General features: G+C 32.7%; 1 protein-coding gene across 2 annotated transcripts; it reads right to left on the bottom strand.

The window, feature by feature from the left end:
* Nucleotides 1–1,890: 1,890 nt before the first annotated feature.
* On the bottom strand, nucleotides 1,891–19,770 carry LOC110036095 (putative membrane protein insertion efficiency factor). Of its 2 annotated transcripts, none has more exons than XM_020740461.1 (5): nucleotides 19,583–19,770; nucleotides 19,350–19,422; nucleotides 19,199–19,258; nucleotides 18,942–19,082; nucleotides 1,891–2,117 (listed from the first exon to the last, which is right to left on the bottom strand). In XM_020740461.1, the coding sequence occupies exons 1-5, from the start codon at nucleotides 19,733–19,735 to the stop codon at nucleotides 2,056–2,058; spliced, it is 489 nt and encodes a 162-aa protein (XP_020596120.1). In that variant the 5' UTR covers nucleotides 19,736–19,770; the 3' UTR covers nucleotides 1,891–2,055. The 2 variants fall into 2 exon arrangements, with proteins under 2 accessions (XP_020596120.1, XP_020596115.1); XM_020740456.1 differs by lacking the exon at nucleotides 1,891–2,117 and adding an exon at nucleotides 18,026–18,651.
* Nucleotides 19,771–19,920: the final 150 nt, after the last annotated feature.

Genomic DNA, 19,920 nt, shown 5'->3' with positions numbered 1-19,920 from the left:
CCATATTTAAAAAGAAAAGTTGCACAGAAATATAGGGAGTTCAATTATTGACATCACTCAGTACTCATTATGTAAATAATTGTTTCATTTAATTCTCTTATTCTTATTACAGTTGTTACTTTCAAAGAAGTAAGAGAATCGGGGAACTATTATGTACATCAGAAATGTGGATGTACGAGTCTCAAAGAGATCCAATGGGGTGCACAAAGAGAGCAACAAAAGGTCGAACAATCCAGAATCATTCCAGTCAACCAATCTTTGTGTTGACAGGACATTAGTGCAATCGAACCAAGGACCAACAGTCGCCTGGCAGGGACTCCTATATATATATATATATTCATCGACCAAAGATAGGGCTACCTCTCAGATTACGGTGAATCATTATTTTTCTGATGGAATATTCATTTCAACAAACAATAAAACTTCACAATGGATCCCCTTGAAAATAAGTGATCGAAGATAATTCAATCGTTGAATGACTTATTAACCGATCGAGCGAATACCACATAATCAAGACAAGCAATTACAAATACGAAATGGTGCCAATAGTAGTTGCAAATATGGAACGACGCCAACAACGATTACAAGGAAAATTATGTCTGATTCAGTTACAAATACTTAAAGGTGAAATAACTCATAAATAATTACAATGTTCACATTAAATGAGGGACAATCGTACAATTTATTAAACCCCATTTATGACTTATAAATAAGGACATTTCGACAGAAAAAACTACCAGATCTATCCCTAAAAAATTAGTGTAATTTGTGACTTAATTATCAACGCTCTATTCCTTAGGCATGACCCAAAGAATAATTTGAGATTCAACGGAGAAATATTAATGTCTATATAATATGGTTCAATTTCAAAATTACAAGTGAGCAATTATATTGAGTAGAATATATAATGTAATTAAAAATAATATTAATATCATATTGCATCATGTCACATATTTTAGAAAAATATAGGCAGAACTAATATGTTATACATCAAATGAAATTATTGGAAATTTAAACTAACCATATTACAATTTACATAATCCTCTCACTTAAAACTCGAACATTATTCAAATATTGAACTAATTACGTTCTATTTCCTAATTTAAATATAATTAATCATAAACTTTAATAATTATCACATTTTAAACTGAACTAATCATTATACTATTTGAATTGTACGGTATGAGCAATCAATAAAATCTCAGATAAAAAAATACTACTAAAAAACACCACTGAAAAAACCTTTAAGAAAATGTTTTAAGATATAAAAGAAGAGAGCATATTGATCATCTTCCTTCCATCAAACCCTTCCCATCCTCACCTTCATAAATCTTTTGTTAAAAGCGTTAATTTTTTTTTCCTTCATGAAGTTCTCAGGCCTCAAAAGTAACATTTAAGAGCTTATTTTACCTAATTGCTTTGCTACAATTGATTATCAAACTTCTTCATTCCGAGAAGCATCTTCACTTTGCAATATCAAGGGAAAGCAGTGAAAAATTTCGAGAGGAATATAGAAATCTAATTACATATTCTTTTTTTTAAGCATTTTTACAATTTTAGTTAAATTTTCCTCAGTAATCCTCTAAACTGAAATATGAAAAAAAAATTATGAACAATGATTGGAGAATTGGATAAAGAACATACTAAGATCATTTATTTTATTTTTTTATAGAAAAAATAAATTTAAATCCTTCAGTAGGGTTTTCTTTTCAGCCTATCACACATTTAACTAAGAGCTATTTAGTGGAAGAAGGGTGTAGTTTTTGAATAATTAATATAATATCGTAAGTCATAGATCTTAATTTTCTTACTATAATAAGCCTCAATATTTTGAAATAAAAAAACAAATATCTATAAGCATTTTGTTAATATCACTATCTTAATAGTTTCCAGTGAAGTTAATATCAGAATACATTATGCTGCACACTAATGTTTCAGAGAATTGAGAGATGAGTCGTCAAAGAAAACAATTTGTTATTTACAAATATTACCAGATACCATTAAAGTGAAGGGAAAATGAGTACATACAGCACGCAGGCTTCTCTGACAAAATATTCAACATTCATCAGATGGTTTCTCTTCACCAAACCACCTTGGAGGGTCAAATCCATGTCCACCTGAAGTGTATCAAATTGATAGCAGCAGCAGCACAACATAGAATAGAAGTGGCAAAAAAATATATATCGACAAAAACTAGACTTTTTACAGTTTCAAAGAATTTCCACTAATGTAAATTTGCAAAGCATTGACAGTGCACGCTCAACACAATTCATCATGTGTTTCATTTATCAATACCTTACTTGAAGCTTAACAAACTAATTGAGTTAATGCTTGATCTCAATCCCAAAAGTAAGCTAATTTATCATGAAAGACAGACCATAATAACATCTAATCAATGAGAGTGGGCATGGTTCAGTTCAGTTGGAATTTCTTAATTTTTAGAACCAAACCATTATTATTGGTTCTCAACAAATTTAAAACAAAGCATGATATTCTAATATAAAAACCATCCTCCTGGTTACAGTTCAGATATATTGAATTTCACTTTTCGTCGGCGAGTGCTACAGCTTTGGTGTTGAAAAAAGGAGCATTAGAATCTAACAGTATATTGATAGAATGAAAATTTTTTTTGACATACTTGGGTCTTAGTAGAGCGGCATTTTCCTTCTGTTCTTACGTTACTTGGACTTTAATGGGGTGGCCCTCACAAGACATTCCTACCCCTTTTGATTTATGGATTATTTCATCCCATTTAAGCTTGTTTGTTTTAGAGTGTGTAGAGCTTTGCGCCGTTTAGGCATGCCAAGAGAGGTGTTGTGTTATTCTTCGTGTTCATCAAACCTCCTTCCAAGTCCTACTTCAAATCTCATTTAATGTTCATTTTGTTATTAAATGCTTATATTTTTTCTCCATTTAGCAAATCTTTTTTATGTTCGTTTAAGTCCATAGATGTTTCATTTAAGTTTAGTTTGGGTGCTAGGTCTTGTCATTGCGCTTAAAAAAGTGCATATGGTCAGTGTCTTGTTATACTGCGACCAGGTGTCTTTACACTTACTGTGTTTAAAAATATGCACCTAAGTCCCCTCTGCCCCTGGTTCGAACCCATGCTGGGTCGAATTAGCACATATGGTGGATCAGTACTTAGGGGACAAGATGATACATCCGCCCTAAATACCGATTCCTTTGAAAAAAAACATTATATACATATATATATATATATATATGTATATAAATGTATTGATATATAATTCTGTTGTTTTAATTGTGTGCCATTAGTCTAACAAGTATGTGAACTTTGAATTTTGCATTTGAGCTACACAGACAATTTGGGTGTCAATTTTGAGTATTTTTGATATTTCAGATGTGCTCATATTAGTCCGTTTCATAATTGAAGGACGTTTGGGTAATGTTAAAGGTCGTTGAGGTAATTCGTGTCCAAATCACACCCATTGTGTTTGAATGCTATCGTATTCATTAGAATTTGTCAAATTTACCTCGGAGGGTCTCATTTTCGAAGATTTCGATGCTTTGTACGAAACGGCAAGGTCCGTTTGTGAACGGGCGTCATTTAGATAGCTTTTCTAATAATTAATGTGATTTCAGTCCAATTTGCTTGTGCTATCTTTGATAATTCTCCCATTCTTCGAACAAATTTCTTGGATGTTTTTTCTTTAAATGTGATGTATAGCCCATTTTGTAATCAAATGATGTTCGACTAATTTCAATGAAAATTGATTCCGTTTAGCATGAAATCATTCTTGTGGTCATCACATTCACCTTCGATTAAACTAATTGTGCTCTTCCAGCATATTGATAACTTCGACACTTTATTTGACTAATGAGATATAGGTGGTTTTGATATTAGTCCAACCATTTTAAATCTGTCTCGCTCGATGTTACATTTGAAACTTCTCTTTGATTTGACCTTACTTGTATGGCGGCTTGTCTTACATAGTAAAACATAAATACCCCCTAATAAATTGGTGTATGTCTGGAGAAAACCTAATTTGTTGTCCTCATAATAAGACAGACTTTAATAACTTTTTTCAAACTAATCTTTTCTTTTGTTACAGGAAATATTTAGCTTGAGATCTACTACTAGCTAGCCTAAGGTGGGAGTCATTTGGGTTGTCATTGATAGATATTATCATCGTGGTGCTGCAAACGTTAGGCACAATATCGAGTTGCTTGAATGGATGCTAAGAGAGTGTGATATCTACCACAGCTTTTTCGCGTGCTCCCTCATCCTTTCAGATTACTTGCTGGAGCCCGTTGCTTTTAATGGCCCAGTACAGTGGATTATTGGCCCAAGTGGAAGTGCAAGAAGTATAACCCTCTTGATAGCAGTGGACTAGATCAGTTACATTATTATTATTTGTGATATTTTATAACCAGTTGCTGACACCAATGAGCTAACAGGGTAGTCACAATTACTGAGTCACCGCCAACCGAAGTCAGGCACATTCATGTTGCCAAGAGATTCGACTATGGGTCACATTCCTATCCCGGTATGTGGATATAAAGTTTGGATGAGGTATGGTATGAGAACACAATCAGATACACATTGAATAGCTGGAGTTTACGATATTATTTATGCATCCATATTTAACTTTGTGAGTATCTCATCTTTGTGGGCATGAGGCGTGTTCGATTTTTTTGATATTTCAGACATAATACTTGATGTGTGGGTCTTGATGAGCTGGTTATTAGTTTATGGGACTTCAGGTTGTGTTGGGAATTTTTTTCTTTGGTCACGACTATGAAAGTGTCCCAGCTGGCTATTAGTTTATGGGACTTCAGGTTGTGTTGGGAATTTTTGTCTTTGGTCACGACTATGAAAGTGTCCCCTCAAAACAATGAGTTTTATGTATGCAACTTGCTAATGATGGGAATTTCTTGGGAGTTTGGTTTTACCCAATATTATCAAAGCATAAAGTGCAATGCAATACACAACTTTATTTTCACTTTAAAGCGCAAAGCGAAGCGATACTTTTATTAACTGAAGCACTAACAAATTATACAAAACTATTAATGGATAAATGTATTCATTAACAATTATAAAATAAAAAATATGACAAAAATTGTTATATAATAAAACATGTGACATAATACATAACTTGAAGGTAAATATTGAGAATAATCATTCAAATTAAAATTTTGAACAATTTCTTAAAGTTTATTGTAATAATTAAAAATATAGAATTTGTAGAAAAACAAGCAAATTAACTTAAAGCTTCGTAACACGCCTCAACAAGAAGTGAAGCGAATGTCAAGCGCTTCGCTTTACTCCTGAAGTGCGCTTTTAAAAATATTGGCTTTATCACTTGTTTATTCTAAGCTCCTGGGGCATTACCACCAAACTTATAGAGCACCAGACTTACCCATGAGATCCAGAGCTAACATCCTTACAAATGTGCAGATTCACAGCTTTAAATGAAACTATTTTTTAAATTGTTCATTATTTTTGTTGATCCCTTTGGGCTAGAACTACAATGCAGTGAGTTTTTATTAGATGACAATGTTGAGTTTTCTCTATTGATTAAACATGTATCTCTAGCAGTGCTTGAAATGAATGAGAGGTTATTTATGAAAAGATTTCTAGCTACATGACTTTGCAGCTTTATCTTCCCTATCAGAGAAGGATCTGTCTTCTAGCACATTACTGGTCGCCAGTTGGATTCATGGTGAAAGCACCTCTCTTTGGCTCCAGTGATGCTTGCTCGGACGAATAGTCCTGCATATCATTTTAGAGTCTGGTTCTCTTGAACTTTGAGACATTACCTTGCCTTGACAGTATTTATATGCATGGATTCACCTTCATGTTCACTGAACTTTCTCGTGCGTAGAGTGTCCTACTTCATATAGAGATGATTTCTCAAGATTATTCAATTTGTCGCAAGCATCTTCTATCTTAGAGCACGAGCATGTTTGTTTGTCTCTATTCATCATCTGGTTACAGATATATTTTTTCTTTATTATTAGTCAGATAAAGATAGTCTTTCATATAGCATGAATGGGATTGATACCACCGATAATGTCAATCTTAGAGGCAGGTATGCTTGCTTTCTAGAGGGTGGACCTTGTGAGTATTAGAATACTTCATTGATATGAGGCCTGGGTGACTGTATTACAGTTTTGGCCTTTCTGTTGTTTTGAAGGGACTACCTTAGGGAAAGCAAAATATACTTTCTTATGGTTAATATTATCTATTCTATCAATCCCAATCATGTAATCTGAAAGATCATCTATATATGGCTGATAAACAAAAGAAAATCTATTTATGACCACATGAAGAGGAAAAAAAATTAACGCACTCACTCGCACTCTAAAGTAGAAGATGCCAACAATATCTAAATAATCGTGAAAAATTCTCTTCATGAAGAAAGCAGAACATTCTAGCAGAAGAAAGCCCCATGAAAATGATGGTGAATTTAAATATATAAATACTATCATAGCAAGGTGATGTTTCGAAGCTCAAGAGAATCGAACTCTAAAATGATCCACATAACTCTACACATCTAAGCAAGCATAGATGAAGCCATAGTGAGACGATCCCTTATGTAATCAAGCTAGTGGTCATTAATGTGCTAGAACACACACATTCCTCTCTAATAGGGAAGACAAAGCTGCAAAACCAAATAGCTAAAAATCCTGATAGAATTAACCTCTCATCTATGTCAGATACTGCAAAAGATAAGTGTTTGATTAATAACGAAGGTTCGACACTGTCAGCTAATAAAGGCTCATCGCGCTTCAACTATAGCCTTAAAGAATAAAAAAAAGACAGAATATTCTGAAAATTTTTCATCTCATAGAATACTATGAATCCCCACATCTATAGGTGGCTTTGAATCTCAAGAACAAGTGTGATACTCTATCATTCTAGAGATGTTCCAAGAATATAAGATAAATAGGTGTAGAACCAATCTCCCTTGTCGATCCCCATCGTCAACAAACTGTCCTAAAAAAAATTCTCGTCTTGGCCACTTTTTGTAGTGGTGACCATAGACCAGTTAGCCTACAACTTTGATAATATGACAATCAGTTCCTCAGGACCACCTAATAAATATTATGTCTGAAACACAAAAACTCGATACATCGTCCCCGAGAAAATGGAATACTTGCAAAATCAAATATAGATGCATAAATAACATCGTAAATTTCAGCTTCCTATATTGTATTTATGTGCATTTTTAGAACATATCTCACACAAGATATATATCCATGTGTTATGATAGAAACAAAACTAATATTTGACTGTCTAGGTCATTTCAATAAATTTAACTATAGCTAGGGTTGACTCAGTAATTGTGAATATCTTGTTGATTGAATGGTGTCACCAGATGCATGTAACATGTCACGAATTTCATAGTGGGTTTGGTCCACTGTATTATCAAGAGGATTGTAGTCTCCTAACTTTAACTGAGTGGCACTAATCTACTCGTTCAGGTTCTCAAAAACAAAAGGCTCTGATTAGCAATCTAGAAGAATGAAAATTGAGCAAAAAAACTAAGTTAAATATCACGCCTTTCATATCATACTGATCTGATGTTAGAGACTAGTGTAAAGATGAGTGAAGTGAAAATCTAATCAAAGAAACTTTGGAGTTAACTATCTACATACACAATCATAGACTTGTTATTAACATGACGAAAAAATATAATAGTGCAGCGTTAGTGAGACCGCATATCACTCGTTTTGCAATTTTATTTGAATTTTGCTAGCATATATAAGCAAGAAAAAAAAATTAAGGTATATGTTTGTTTCAAAAGATTGGAATAAGTTTAAAAGCATTGATCATAAAGAAAAAAAAGGCTAAGTAGATCACCCTTAAGATAAGCTTTTGGAATGACATGTCTTACACTTTAAAAGTTACAAACCTAGTTATGAAGATGTTAAAATTAGTGGCGAAGAGAAGCGACCAGCAATAAGTTATATTTATGATGCACTAAAAAAAAATCAAGGATGCAAGCAGTGGTTGTTTTAGAAGAGACAAAAAGATGTATAAGCAAATATTTCATATTATTGATAATAGATATAGGTGTCAACTTCGACAGTCATTGCATCAAGTTGGATATTATCTTAATCCATAATTTTTTGTTATAAGAATAATTCTAAGATACCATTAGATGCATAATTGATGAAAGGAGTATGCAATTATTACCAATGTTAGTAGATCTAAATGAATGAAATATAATAAATCAACAACTTTCTATTTAAAATTATGTTATTGGCCTTTCTACAATTAAGTACGCTAACCGAAATAGAGATATAAAAAATCTTTAGGTATGATTAATTAAATTTTATAAATAATATTTGTTCAGCAAAACAATATAATTATAACAACTCAATGGTGGAAAATGAATAGTGTATCAAAAACTTTACCAAAATTGACTATCAAAATATTAGGATCAATTTGCAGTGTTGCTAACTATGAGAAATTGAAGTCTCTTCGAACAGGTTAATAATTTAAAAATTTTAAACATACTGAATAATTTATTTATTTTATGCAATTAATTTTTTATTATCTTTTATGGATTCATAAGAAAAAGAGAAATTTAGAATAAAAACATGTGCACGATTTAATTTTCATCAAAAACAACAAGCTTAAAAAAGCAGAATCAATTTGAAAGATATTATTGATCAAATCAGTTTGGATTCAATTGATAAAAATTGTGACCGATTGATTGAAAAAATAGAAAAGGCGGGTAAGCAACAATTTGGTGATGAAGATCTTAGAGATAATTTGAAGAAACTTTAGAGGAAGTTGATCGAAGTTGATCGAAGATGATCTATAAATTTAGTCGGGCAAAAAAAACGGTATTCACCTACAATAATGACTTCATCTCGGCGCGCATTAGATTCTCCATTGCCAGAAAGAAAAGATAAAATTTATTCACAAGAAGATGTTGAAGAAGAACATAATGAGGGAGAAAATTTTGAGAATGATGAAATGTTACCTAAAAGAGAAAATGGTTTTGTGAATAAAAGAAATGATGAAGACTACTAAATTACTTTAGTTTCCTTTATGAAACTTGAGATTTTATTAGTTTATTTATACTTTAACATTTAGATTTTATTTTGAAATTTTAAGTTTTTAATTGTTACAGCAAATTATTAGAAATTGTTCAAAAGTTTAATTTGTAGATTCGCCCTCAATACTTGTCTTCAAATTAGGTAGTGTAGCAAATTTTTTTTTTTCTATTTGATATCAACTTTTAACACATTTTTTGTTTTATAATTATTCATGAACATATTTATATATCAATAGTTTTATATAACCCGTCAATGCTTTGGTTAATAAAGCTCTGCTTCACTTTGCGCTTTGAAATAAAAACAAAACGCATAGCATTGTCCTTTGTGTTTTGATAACACTAAAAAAGATCATATTTTTCAATTGGTAGATTAGTCAAATGCTCAATACAAACTCAATGCAAATCTTTAATGTAATCTCATAATAGCTTGAAACTAAAAAACTATTTAATCTCTCCACAATAACCTATAATGTCAGTCAATGTTATCGTATATATCTTTAAGAGATTCAATTTATCTTTTGACATAATATTTTTTTTATAAATAAGCACCGTATTGATTTTTGGTGAGACTTGATCATTATGTCATCTTCTTAAAAGCAATTAAAATCATACAAAGATTATTTAATTGCTCTATAAACCATTTCGTTAATTTTTTTAATACAAAAATTACTTCCGTGGTAGATAATTCTGGTATAAAACAAAACTAATTATCCATTATTGATGCAAACTTTCTAAGTCTATATTTCATTAACCTCTTATAAATTTGACTCCTTATAGGCAATGCAATCTTGAATATCTCTTTCATTTTGAAAATATGGATATGAAAATATTTATTGTCTAATCATTTTTGTGTCCTCTTAGCCTTTAAAACATCATAAACAACACTCTGATTTTCAATAAATATTTCATCTCAACCCAAAGTTCTTTCGTTATATATCTTCTTCATACTCATCTAAAATACTTTCTTGTCTAGCTTTTATTTAATGATTTCTTAAAATGGTATATCGTTATTTTAAAGATGTCTTCATTTTCAACTAAAATCCTATTATTTTAGCTTCTAATTCGTTCAACTAAATCAAGGTCCACATATCTCTTTTATCTTTGCTTTGGTTTTTACATATATATCTTTTGCTTCTTTCCAAGTACTAAACTTTCACTATAAGTGGTCAAAAGATGTTGCTTTTCCATTGCTCACTATGCTTTTGTAAGCCTTCAAGTTTCCTATAAACATTAAGCCTTAAAAATATTCAATTATTGTCACCTCTTAAAATTCATTTATTTTATTAATCATATTTTATACCTTCTGACTCTACCATCAAATCTCTTTATCAGTATATGAACTATTTCTAAACTGTCATGAAGTTCATATAGTAATCTTCCTAATCGAACAAGTCATCCTATTTCGAGTCAAGTTTAGCTCAACTAATGAATTCCAAGCTACCTCCCTTAGCAACCTTCATTGGAAGATTAACAATTTCACATTTAAATTGAAATATTTTATCCTAGTATAATTATTTTTTATAGATATAAATTCATAGCTATAACTCTATGTTCTATAATCAGACTCTTTCATATAATAACCATGTAATCATTTCAAAAAGATTTTTCATTGCTTCTAAATTTAAAAAAAAAACTATTTGTCCTATGGTGTCTCAACTTTTACAACTAATTGGGCTCAGTTCTTAAAATGCATTCATTATTGCAAGTTCATAGGCTACTAAAAATATAGTTTCTTACATTTCATTTCTATCTCATATTTTTAGAAATCCTCTCATAGCTCATCGTGATAAACCTATGTGCACAAATAAGTCAACTCTCATGAGCATCATTTCTTCCTCAAGCATGCATTGTCATAGATCGAACATCTTAAGGAGCATTAGCATAAACTATTTTATAATGTCCACACCAAAATTTATCTTAATAGTTAGCGTTGTATGACTAACAGTTTTAACCTAAACAAGTTATATCTCGATTCTCAATACGTTACGACTTTACTATATCAGCCTCAATTTAATTGTTAATCTTTCTTAACATATAACCATTTACATCCTTCCTCAATTTCCTTTCAATTTAATTTTCGTAAACAATAAATATTAATCATTCTTCTAGTCAATTTGTCCACTAAGTCTCTTATCTACCATTCAAAGTCTTCAATTTCATGTAGCAAAATATCCCATCTAAATTTTAAAACTTCTTAACCCTTATTTTAGCTTCCACTGCAATCGAGACAAGTTGTAGCATGTCACTTAGCGGTAAAGTCTAGCCAACCATGCCCTACTTTCACCATGATTGAACTAAGTTATATAGTGCATTATTTAGAAGTGGCGCCCTAGCAAATCCTTTCCTACTTCTCACAACAATTATGTTACTGCATGGCATGCCACTTGTAGGAAAAACTCTAGCACTAAAATAATTCAAGACAATTTCATTAGTTTTGTCATTAGTTTTATGATTGGTTGTCAGCCAAGCATTAACACTCAGCTTCTCTAAACTAAGCATTAGACTGACAATAGCATATTTAGAAGTAAATTCCCTTTCTCTTGTTGATCATTTTGCCCATAAATGACACTGCTAACCAAAGCATCCATACGAATACCTCATGAGGGTCGATGGAGGATTGACGTAGCCTAAAACATAAGAATGTCTCCCACCTAACTACCTAGCTTCAGAACCACCATGAAAAAAAAAAGAGTAAAGTATTTAGCACGATTCAGCATTTTGGTATACTTATTGGCATATTCATGATAATCAAAACAACTGAGAGTAAATTTTCCTTTGATGAGATACAACTTTTACACCAAAATAGGGCATAGCTCAAACATTTCCAATCCAGGGCACGAACTATTTTTCTATCAATTTTAACTCTCACGGTATTTTGTTACACCCAAATTTCCTAACCTTGTAGATCTCATTCAAGTAATTAATAATCATGATAGAAGTACCTTGTAAAGGGATAGGGATGTTGTAATTATTTCGTGCAGAACAGACATTATAATCTAACATTAAAGGAACTTGGATGGAAGCAGAGATTAAATCTCCCTAGATATAACACATAAAAAACACCAAAAGATGACTCCTATTATGTTAACACCTAAACTCTACTTTTTACATTAATACAACCCAAATCTTTCATATCACATCAAAAGTATTGTTATTTTATCTTTTAAAAATTAAATACACCTTTTCATGCATAGCTGATGTCACGATGTTTTGAAGCATGTGTCAACCATATAAATATATATGTCGCTCAAGTAAAATATGATATTGAGTCCATGTATAAATCTCTCAGAAAGTTTGTTAATTTCTAGAAGTAAATATTCTTATTTACTAGTCATAATTCTAGTTTGAAAAGTTAAAATTTTGGGAGTAAACCTCACAACATATAGCACATTGAAGATGACTCCTATTATGTGAACACCTAAACTCTACTTTTTTACGTTTGTACAACATATATCTTTCATTTCACATCAAAAGTGCCATTATTTTAACTATTAGAAATGAAATATGCATTTTCATGTACGGGTGTTGTTGTGATGCTGTAAAGCATGCGTCAATCATGCAAGTATATGTGTCGCTCAAGTAATATACGAATTTGAGTTTGTGTATTGATCCCTCAAGGAATTTGTTAATTTCCAAAATAGGTGAATATTCTAGTTTACTAGTCCTAAAGTCTAGTTTAAGAGTTAAAATTTTGGGAGCTCTAATCCTAATTTTTGCAAAAGCAAAAGAATTCTAAGTAGATAAAGTGGGATTTTCTATTAAGTGAAAGATTCTCCCATGAATTGGACTATAGAAACCTAAATTTAATCAAGTGATGTTTGGTATTAGTGACAATCAAGTACAAAGTTCCCCCTTAGCATCTTCTAAAGTTATAAGGCTTGGGATTTCATATTACAGTTTAGTTTCCAAAAACATATAAAATTAACAGGATTTCGTGTTTTCCTTTCATGATTGCAGTATCCTAGCAACAAATTCATAATATCTTAAGACGGTGTGCTTTAAATTAATTGCTTCACTATGCTTTCTTACAAAAACACATGGATCACAATAATTTTTTTACAGATCAACTAGTCAAATTAAAAGTAAATGAACCATAGAAAATTAAAACATGACTATTTTACAAGATTAAATCAATTACATAACATGTTTAATATCTAGTTTCCTAGATTACCAATACAAGAGAGAAAATGAAATCTAAGTGCTACTAAGAATTTTAAACAATGAAAATATGAGTTCATTCATCAAATCCAAACAAATACAAGATTTAGGAAAGAAAAACTTAATCGAAGATCGTTGTTCCCAAGAATTGCTAGCAAACAAACTTTCTCCCTTGTACAATAATATCCACTTGGAAGCACTCATAAATTAATAGATCTTCTCACAAAGTCTCTCTAACACTTTCTCTCGATCCCCTTCAAACATTCCTCCACGCTTCGAACACTTTAATGACACCAAGAATTCCTCAATACATAATTATTTCAATTTTGAGTCTTACTCCAAGCCACACAGAAAATAAACTCCCATATGTCGAGACGCCAAGTTTCCCTCTTTAGCATCTAGCTTTCAATTGCTCGAGCAAGCATGTGAAAGTGGGATGTAAGGTTGGCACCAGGTTTCCATATGGGCTCTGGGTCGCCCATAGCATAGTAGGTGCTGCATTTTTACATGTGGTGTTGGGTTTCCAGCTTCTCTATTAAGCGTGTGTCTACTATTCGAGCGCTAGATCGCTAGGTTGAGCATCGGGTTTCCAACTTCTTTGTTTTCACCGGGTCGAACAATGCATGTCAAGCGTCAAATCTCCACTTCAGGTTCCAGGTAGCCAAACCAACACCGGTGCTTTCTGCACCAAATGCTTCCTTTTATATAGAAGACTGATTAATAAAAGTTAAATATTAGTTATTTGGGAATCTCTAATAGTTTCAAATCTTATCAAAAGTTCATGTTATCCCTACTCGTTGTCTTTGCCTCTTATTAAATCACCTTGAATCCTTTATTAATTTAACCATTTTAAAAAGAATTCTAAAGTTTAGATATTTACTTTACTTTGAGGCACAATCTTTAACAAAATTTCATCCCCTAAACTTAGTCTGCACTACACATGTAGATAACATGAAAGTGAAATAAACTAAACAGGTAATACAAAAATATGTAAGTTTAAAAAAGAAAATAAACAAGAAGGCAAGCATATATAAGCATACTGGAAAAGTAAAACACAAGCAATAATAGTAATCACATCATATCATAGTCCCAAATATCACAAGAAATCATATAATAGAGCATCACATTGCAAGAAACAAGTCTAAAATCTAGAGAAAATTACATCTACCACGTCGCAATATGGATCACAAAATCACAATCCAACAATCAAATAAATGTCATCTACCTCCTCCATGGGCTCAACAGTCCCACCGTGGTACTTGAAAGGTGGTACCTCCAACATCCTAGCAGTGTTAGGGCCCACCCTGATGCATCTTACCATGCCTGATCATATCAGCAAGGGTGTGGAAGGTTTACACTTGATGATCAAACTCCTTACGGTGCTGATCAACAGAAGAATCCATCTTTTTCCCTATATAATGTTGCCACCGTTGCAAAATTGCAATGTCTTCGCCCTAGAATTTAAGTTGCTTAGATAGATAAGTAAATGAAAAGGTGGAAGGTCGAGGTATGGAAGCTGCAGATATAAAACTCTCTCCTCTTTCGAAGGAAGTCCTACTGTAAGTCCCTATAGTTTCTTCATGATAGCTTTCAAAGGATGAAGCTGCTTCTCCCTATTCTCAAACTTCACCCCTACCTTTACACATAAAGTAAAATTAACAACAGGATGCCCCAGTCCAATCAGCGAATCACCCTTTATGTTGCCATGGATAGAACTATTAATGACCTCCCCAACATCTATGGACTTTTACTTTGGAAGAAAATTTTTAAGCACCGTCCACTCCCGGTCTCACTCACATTGGTCACAGGCAAAAGTTTAACAGAAATAAAATAATTTCACGCCATCGACCGACTCGGCATATTGACAAATATATAGTCACGAATACGCCGGAACCACAGGAATCGATCAGAAAAGAAATAATAACATTTAAACCACTATCAGAAGCGATGCAAAGAGAGTTATCATCATAGGGAACATTGGGAAAGCAAAAAAGAGTATAATATTTTTAGAGTTGAAATGAAATAGCTTTCCCCTCACAAAAACTTCATCCTTATGATTCTTAGCATTTGCTTAAAACTCAAGGATCTCATGAATCACAGCTACCCCGATCTCGTAGTAAAACCTCTCTCAATTACAACTCATTATCTAACTTGCCCACAGGCTCCAGGAATCCTCTCTCTTGGATAAATTTTTGGCATCAATTAGTTGTTGTGTCGGGTAACAACCTCGACACTCACAAATTTCATGACAAAAAAATTGGTTTGTCTCTTCTCTCTCTTAACTCTTGGGGCCATGAATAATGACAAGGAATGGAAGAGGAAGGAGAGCAAGAGATGTAACCAAAAACGGAAGAAAATAGCAAAGAAATCTTACCTCAAACCCTATACAATGCTATAAGAATCCTTTATTCTTCATGTTTTCTTCTTTTTCTTCTATGATTTGAAGTGTTAGGGCTAAGAGAAATGCGAGATTAAGAAGCAATCGAGAGGCTAAATAAGGAAAGTGAGGTTGGGGGTGTCGAGTTTCCAAAGTGGGCAAAGTAGCACTTAGTTAGATCTGTAAATAAGTGTGTGATACAGGGCGGCGTTGAGTTGCTTGAATGGGCGTTGGGCGGGTCGTACCCGAGCGGACATTGGGTTTCCAAAGTGGCAAAGCAATGCTTGGGTCCTAGGAGTAATGTCGGGTTTCTTGAGTTAACAAGGCGGATCTAGAGGTAGAAATCCCTGTTCAAGGTTTTTCAAGGTCCCAAAGGAACTTAACATGAACTAAAATCCAAATCATATCAAGCATACACAATCCAAAAACATCAATAAAAATAAAATAAAGCCAACTCTAAGGAAAATGAGCAATCAACTCATAAGATAACGCTCAAGTTGTCTCCCAAGTAGCGCTTGATTTGGTATCCTCAACCGGACAATGTCAAATCATGCTTAGAGTTTTCCTTAAGGATCAAATTGTTATTTTAATAGTCCTTAATCAATCACCTCATATATGCCCTATAGACTCTCCTTAATCATCAAATTTTAGTCCCAATTTTGAATTTTCTAATTATAATTATTCTTTTCTAAACCTTTATTCAGAATTTCATGCAATTTCTCAATCTCAATTTTACAGCAATATTTTTTAGGATATATAGGGAGTATAATTGGATTATAATTTTTCAACATTATTTCTTGATCTAATGCTCTCATGGTTGAATCCCCATTTTTAAATCGGTATCAGCTCTTTCTGTGGCTAGAAGCAGTCATCTAGGATAATAGGGATCTCTTTATCTTCCTAAATATATAAGATAATGAAATCAACCATAACAAGCACATACTATATCACCCCCTAAGATAGGTAAGAGAATGTTAAGCTAACTAAATGGTTATCGTGGTTGGCTGGATTTTCTTAATCCTAATCTATTAAAGATAGACAAGAATATAAAGTTGATAATGGCCCCTAAATCACAAAGAGACTACTGAAATAATCTCTCTTATAGCATAAGGAATGATGGAACTACCCAAATCTTTGAGATTTTTTTAAGGTTTCCTCTGAATAATGACACTACACTCATTTGTTAGGGTCATAGTGTTAAAATCACCTAGTTTATTATTTCTTATTCAAGATATCCTTCATGAATTTTGTATAAATAGGCATCTATTATAAAGCTTCAATAAAAAGGATCGTAATTGTAAGCTTCTTGAACAATTCTAGGAATCAAAAGAACTGTTGGTCTAATTTGTACTTTTGGAGTCTCTAGGGAAAGTGTGGTGGTGGTCACTCCTATTCTTTTCAAAGAAGTGAGTCAAGTTTTCCTAATTATGAGGAAAGTTTTTCATTATATCTATCAGGCTTAAGTTCAGACTCTTCTGAACTACACTCCTTCCTGTTATTTCTTTCAACTCTTTCTCAATTTTTAATCATATGATCTTGACCTGCTTAATATTTTGGTCTTCATTTTGGTCAGACTCTTCTGGACTACATTTTTCAAATCTAAATGTCAAAAGTTCAATTAAAATTCTCCTAAAATGAAAATTGTACATCATTCCTTGGTAAGAGCACAAAAAACTTTGTCATAATGCTGTGAAGCATGCTTTAACCACACAAATAGAATTGTCGCTCTAGTAATATACAGATTTGAGTTTGTTTATAGATCTTTTGAGAAATTTGTTAATTTACAAAACAGATGAATATTCTAGTTTAATAGTCATAAATCTAGTTTGAGAATTAAGATATTGAAAGTATTAAAATGACTAATCATATTTTTTTGCAAAGGAAAAAGAACCTTGAGTAAAGAAAGTGGGGTTTTCCATTAAGTGAAAGATTCTCTCCTGAACTAGACCCAAGAAATCTAAATTTAACAAAGAGATATCAGTTATTAGTGACAATCAGAAGCAGATTTTCTCCATAGCCTCCTCCAGTGTCAATAAAAGGCTTGGGATTTCATATTACAGTTTAGTTTTCTAAATCATACAAAAATCCCCAAACTTTTGTGTTTCCCTTTGTGATTGCACTATCCCAGCAGTAATATTCTTATTCTCCTAAGGTTGTGCATTTAACTTAATCTTTCCACTAAGATTTCTTCTAAAACTCATAGATCAAAATAATTTCTAATAGATCAACTGGTCATATGAAAATAAATGAAAAGCAAGAAGTTAAAACATCACTATTTCACAAGATTAAAGCAATCACATAACGTGGTTAAATCTAGCTTTCTAAATTACCAATCCAATGGGAAAAAAGAAATTTAAGTGCTACTCATAATATTAAACAATGAAAATATGACTTCATTCATCAAATCCAACAAATATAAGAGTTCAGAAAAAAAAATACAGTAGAAGATGATCGTTGTTCTCAAGAATTACTAGCCACCAAACTCTCTTCCTTACACAACAATATCTAATTGGAAGCGCACAAATTATAAGAAAATCTTCTCACAAAATCTCGCTAACACTTTCTCTCGATCCCCTTCAAACATTCCTCCATGCTCTCACCAAGCTCTGGGAACAATAATGACATTAGAGCTCCCCATTACATGGATTTTGTCGAATTAAAGTCATTATCAAAGCCACGTAGATAAGAAACCGAAGTAACTCCCACATATATTAGTTTGGGAGTGTCAAGTTTCTACATTGAACGTCGAGTTTCCAATCGCTCAGGCTAGCATGTTAATGTGGAATATAGGGCTAGCGCCAAGTTTCCTGTATGACAATTGAGTTAGGCGGTGGGTTTTCACATGCTGCGTTGGATTTCTAGCTTCTTTGTTCTGAACGTGTATTGTTCAAGTGCTAGATCACTGAGTCGAGCACCAGGTTCCCAGCATCTTTGTTTTCACCTGGTCGAAGGATGCATGTCAAGCGTCGATTCTCCACTTCATGAGCTGGGTCGCAAGACCAACATTTAGGTGTTTTTTTTGCTCCAAATGCTCCCATTTTAACTTATAATCTTGCACTTCACAAAAAAATGCAAAAATACCTGGAAAAACATAAAAATGGTACAAATAACCAAGAAAACACAAAAAAATTAACTCCACATATTTCTCATACATCAATAGGAAAGGTGACATTGCGAAAGAATTGAATTTTAGTACTTAGGTATGTAAATACATAAGAATTGAGTACAATGTGCGTAAATCTTCCCAAAAATATATCATCTTTATTAACATTCCATCATGAAAAAAAAGGAAAATTACAGTTAAAACAGTGCAATAATACCAGAGTAGGCTACTTGTTCAAAAGCATGAAAAAGAATAAAATGGCACTCACCAAGAGGGTTGCAACGACAGAGCCGCCAAGCTGTCAAGATTGTTCCCTTCACAACGCCATATCTCTTGTATGCCTCCATCGAGTACACGCTGCAGGTTGGCACATAACGACAGCTTAAGGGAAGGAGTGGTGATATCTCTCCTGCCAAGTTTAAAACCAACTTATAAACAATAGAAAACCCTAAAAAACAACAATCGTTGCTAGTTACAGCCAAAGAAGAAACTGGAAAATTGCCAAAAGTAGCTATATAAACTCACTTTTGTAAAATTTAAGCATAGACAATGCAGCCCTAACACCTAAATCGAAGGATTCCTCATCTGAAAGGCACTCAACGGGAACAAATTGAGATATAAGAAAACTGGGATCAAAAAGGTTAGAAAACAAAAAATAAGCATAAATAAATCCAACCTGCAGTCGTCTTTCCGGACGATTCTTCGTTAGATACCCTAGTCACATTAGATCGAACTTCCTTATTCAATTTCTATTATGAAGGTGAAAAAAATCATGAATCAGAAGAGCGGCTGAAAGTAAAACAGGAATCAACAAAAAAAGGTGGAAAGAATGAAGCTTTATTGGCTGCGAAATGTCCAACTATTGGATGGTAGAAAACTAAAAATTGGAGCTAGAGTTTCTCCGATTACCAGAAAATTGCAGCGAAGCGCACCGGATGTTGTTATGAGAGAGCAGGTAGCAACTTCCCTACGCCTATCGTCATGTGATTCATGAAAAGTGGATTCACAGGGAAAGGCGAAAGAGGTTCTCTCTAGTGGAGTGGAGACTGTGAGCAGCGGCATTGGGGGAGCAACAGTAGCTCGCACAAGCTAAAGAGCAAATTTGTATTATATTTCTATTATTTTTATTTATGAGAAATATTTTGAAGGATTTTCGAGCAGATCTTGCTTTATATTTACATTTCTAACACGTAAATTACTAACACTGAAATATATATATATATATATATATATATATATATATATAT

This window comes from Phalaenopsis equestris, unplaced genomic scaffold (genome assembly GCF_001263595.1).
Source record: "Phalaenopsis equestris unplaced genomic scaffold, ASM126359v1 Scaffold000002, whole genome shotgun sequence".
Classification (NCBI taxonomy): Eukaryota; Viridiplantae; Streptophyta; class Magnoliopsida; order Asparagales; family Orchidaceae; genus Phalaenopsis; species Phalaenopsis equestris.
This window is presented reverse-complemented; position numbering and strand designations above follow the sequence as displayed.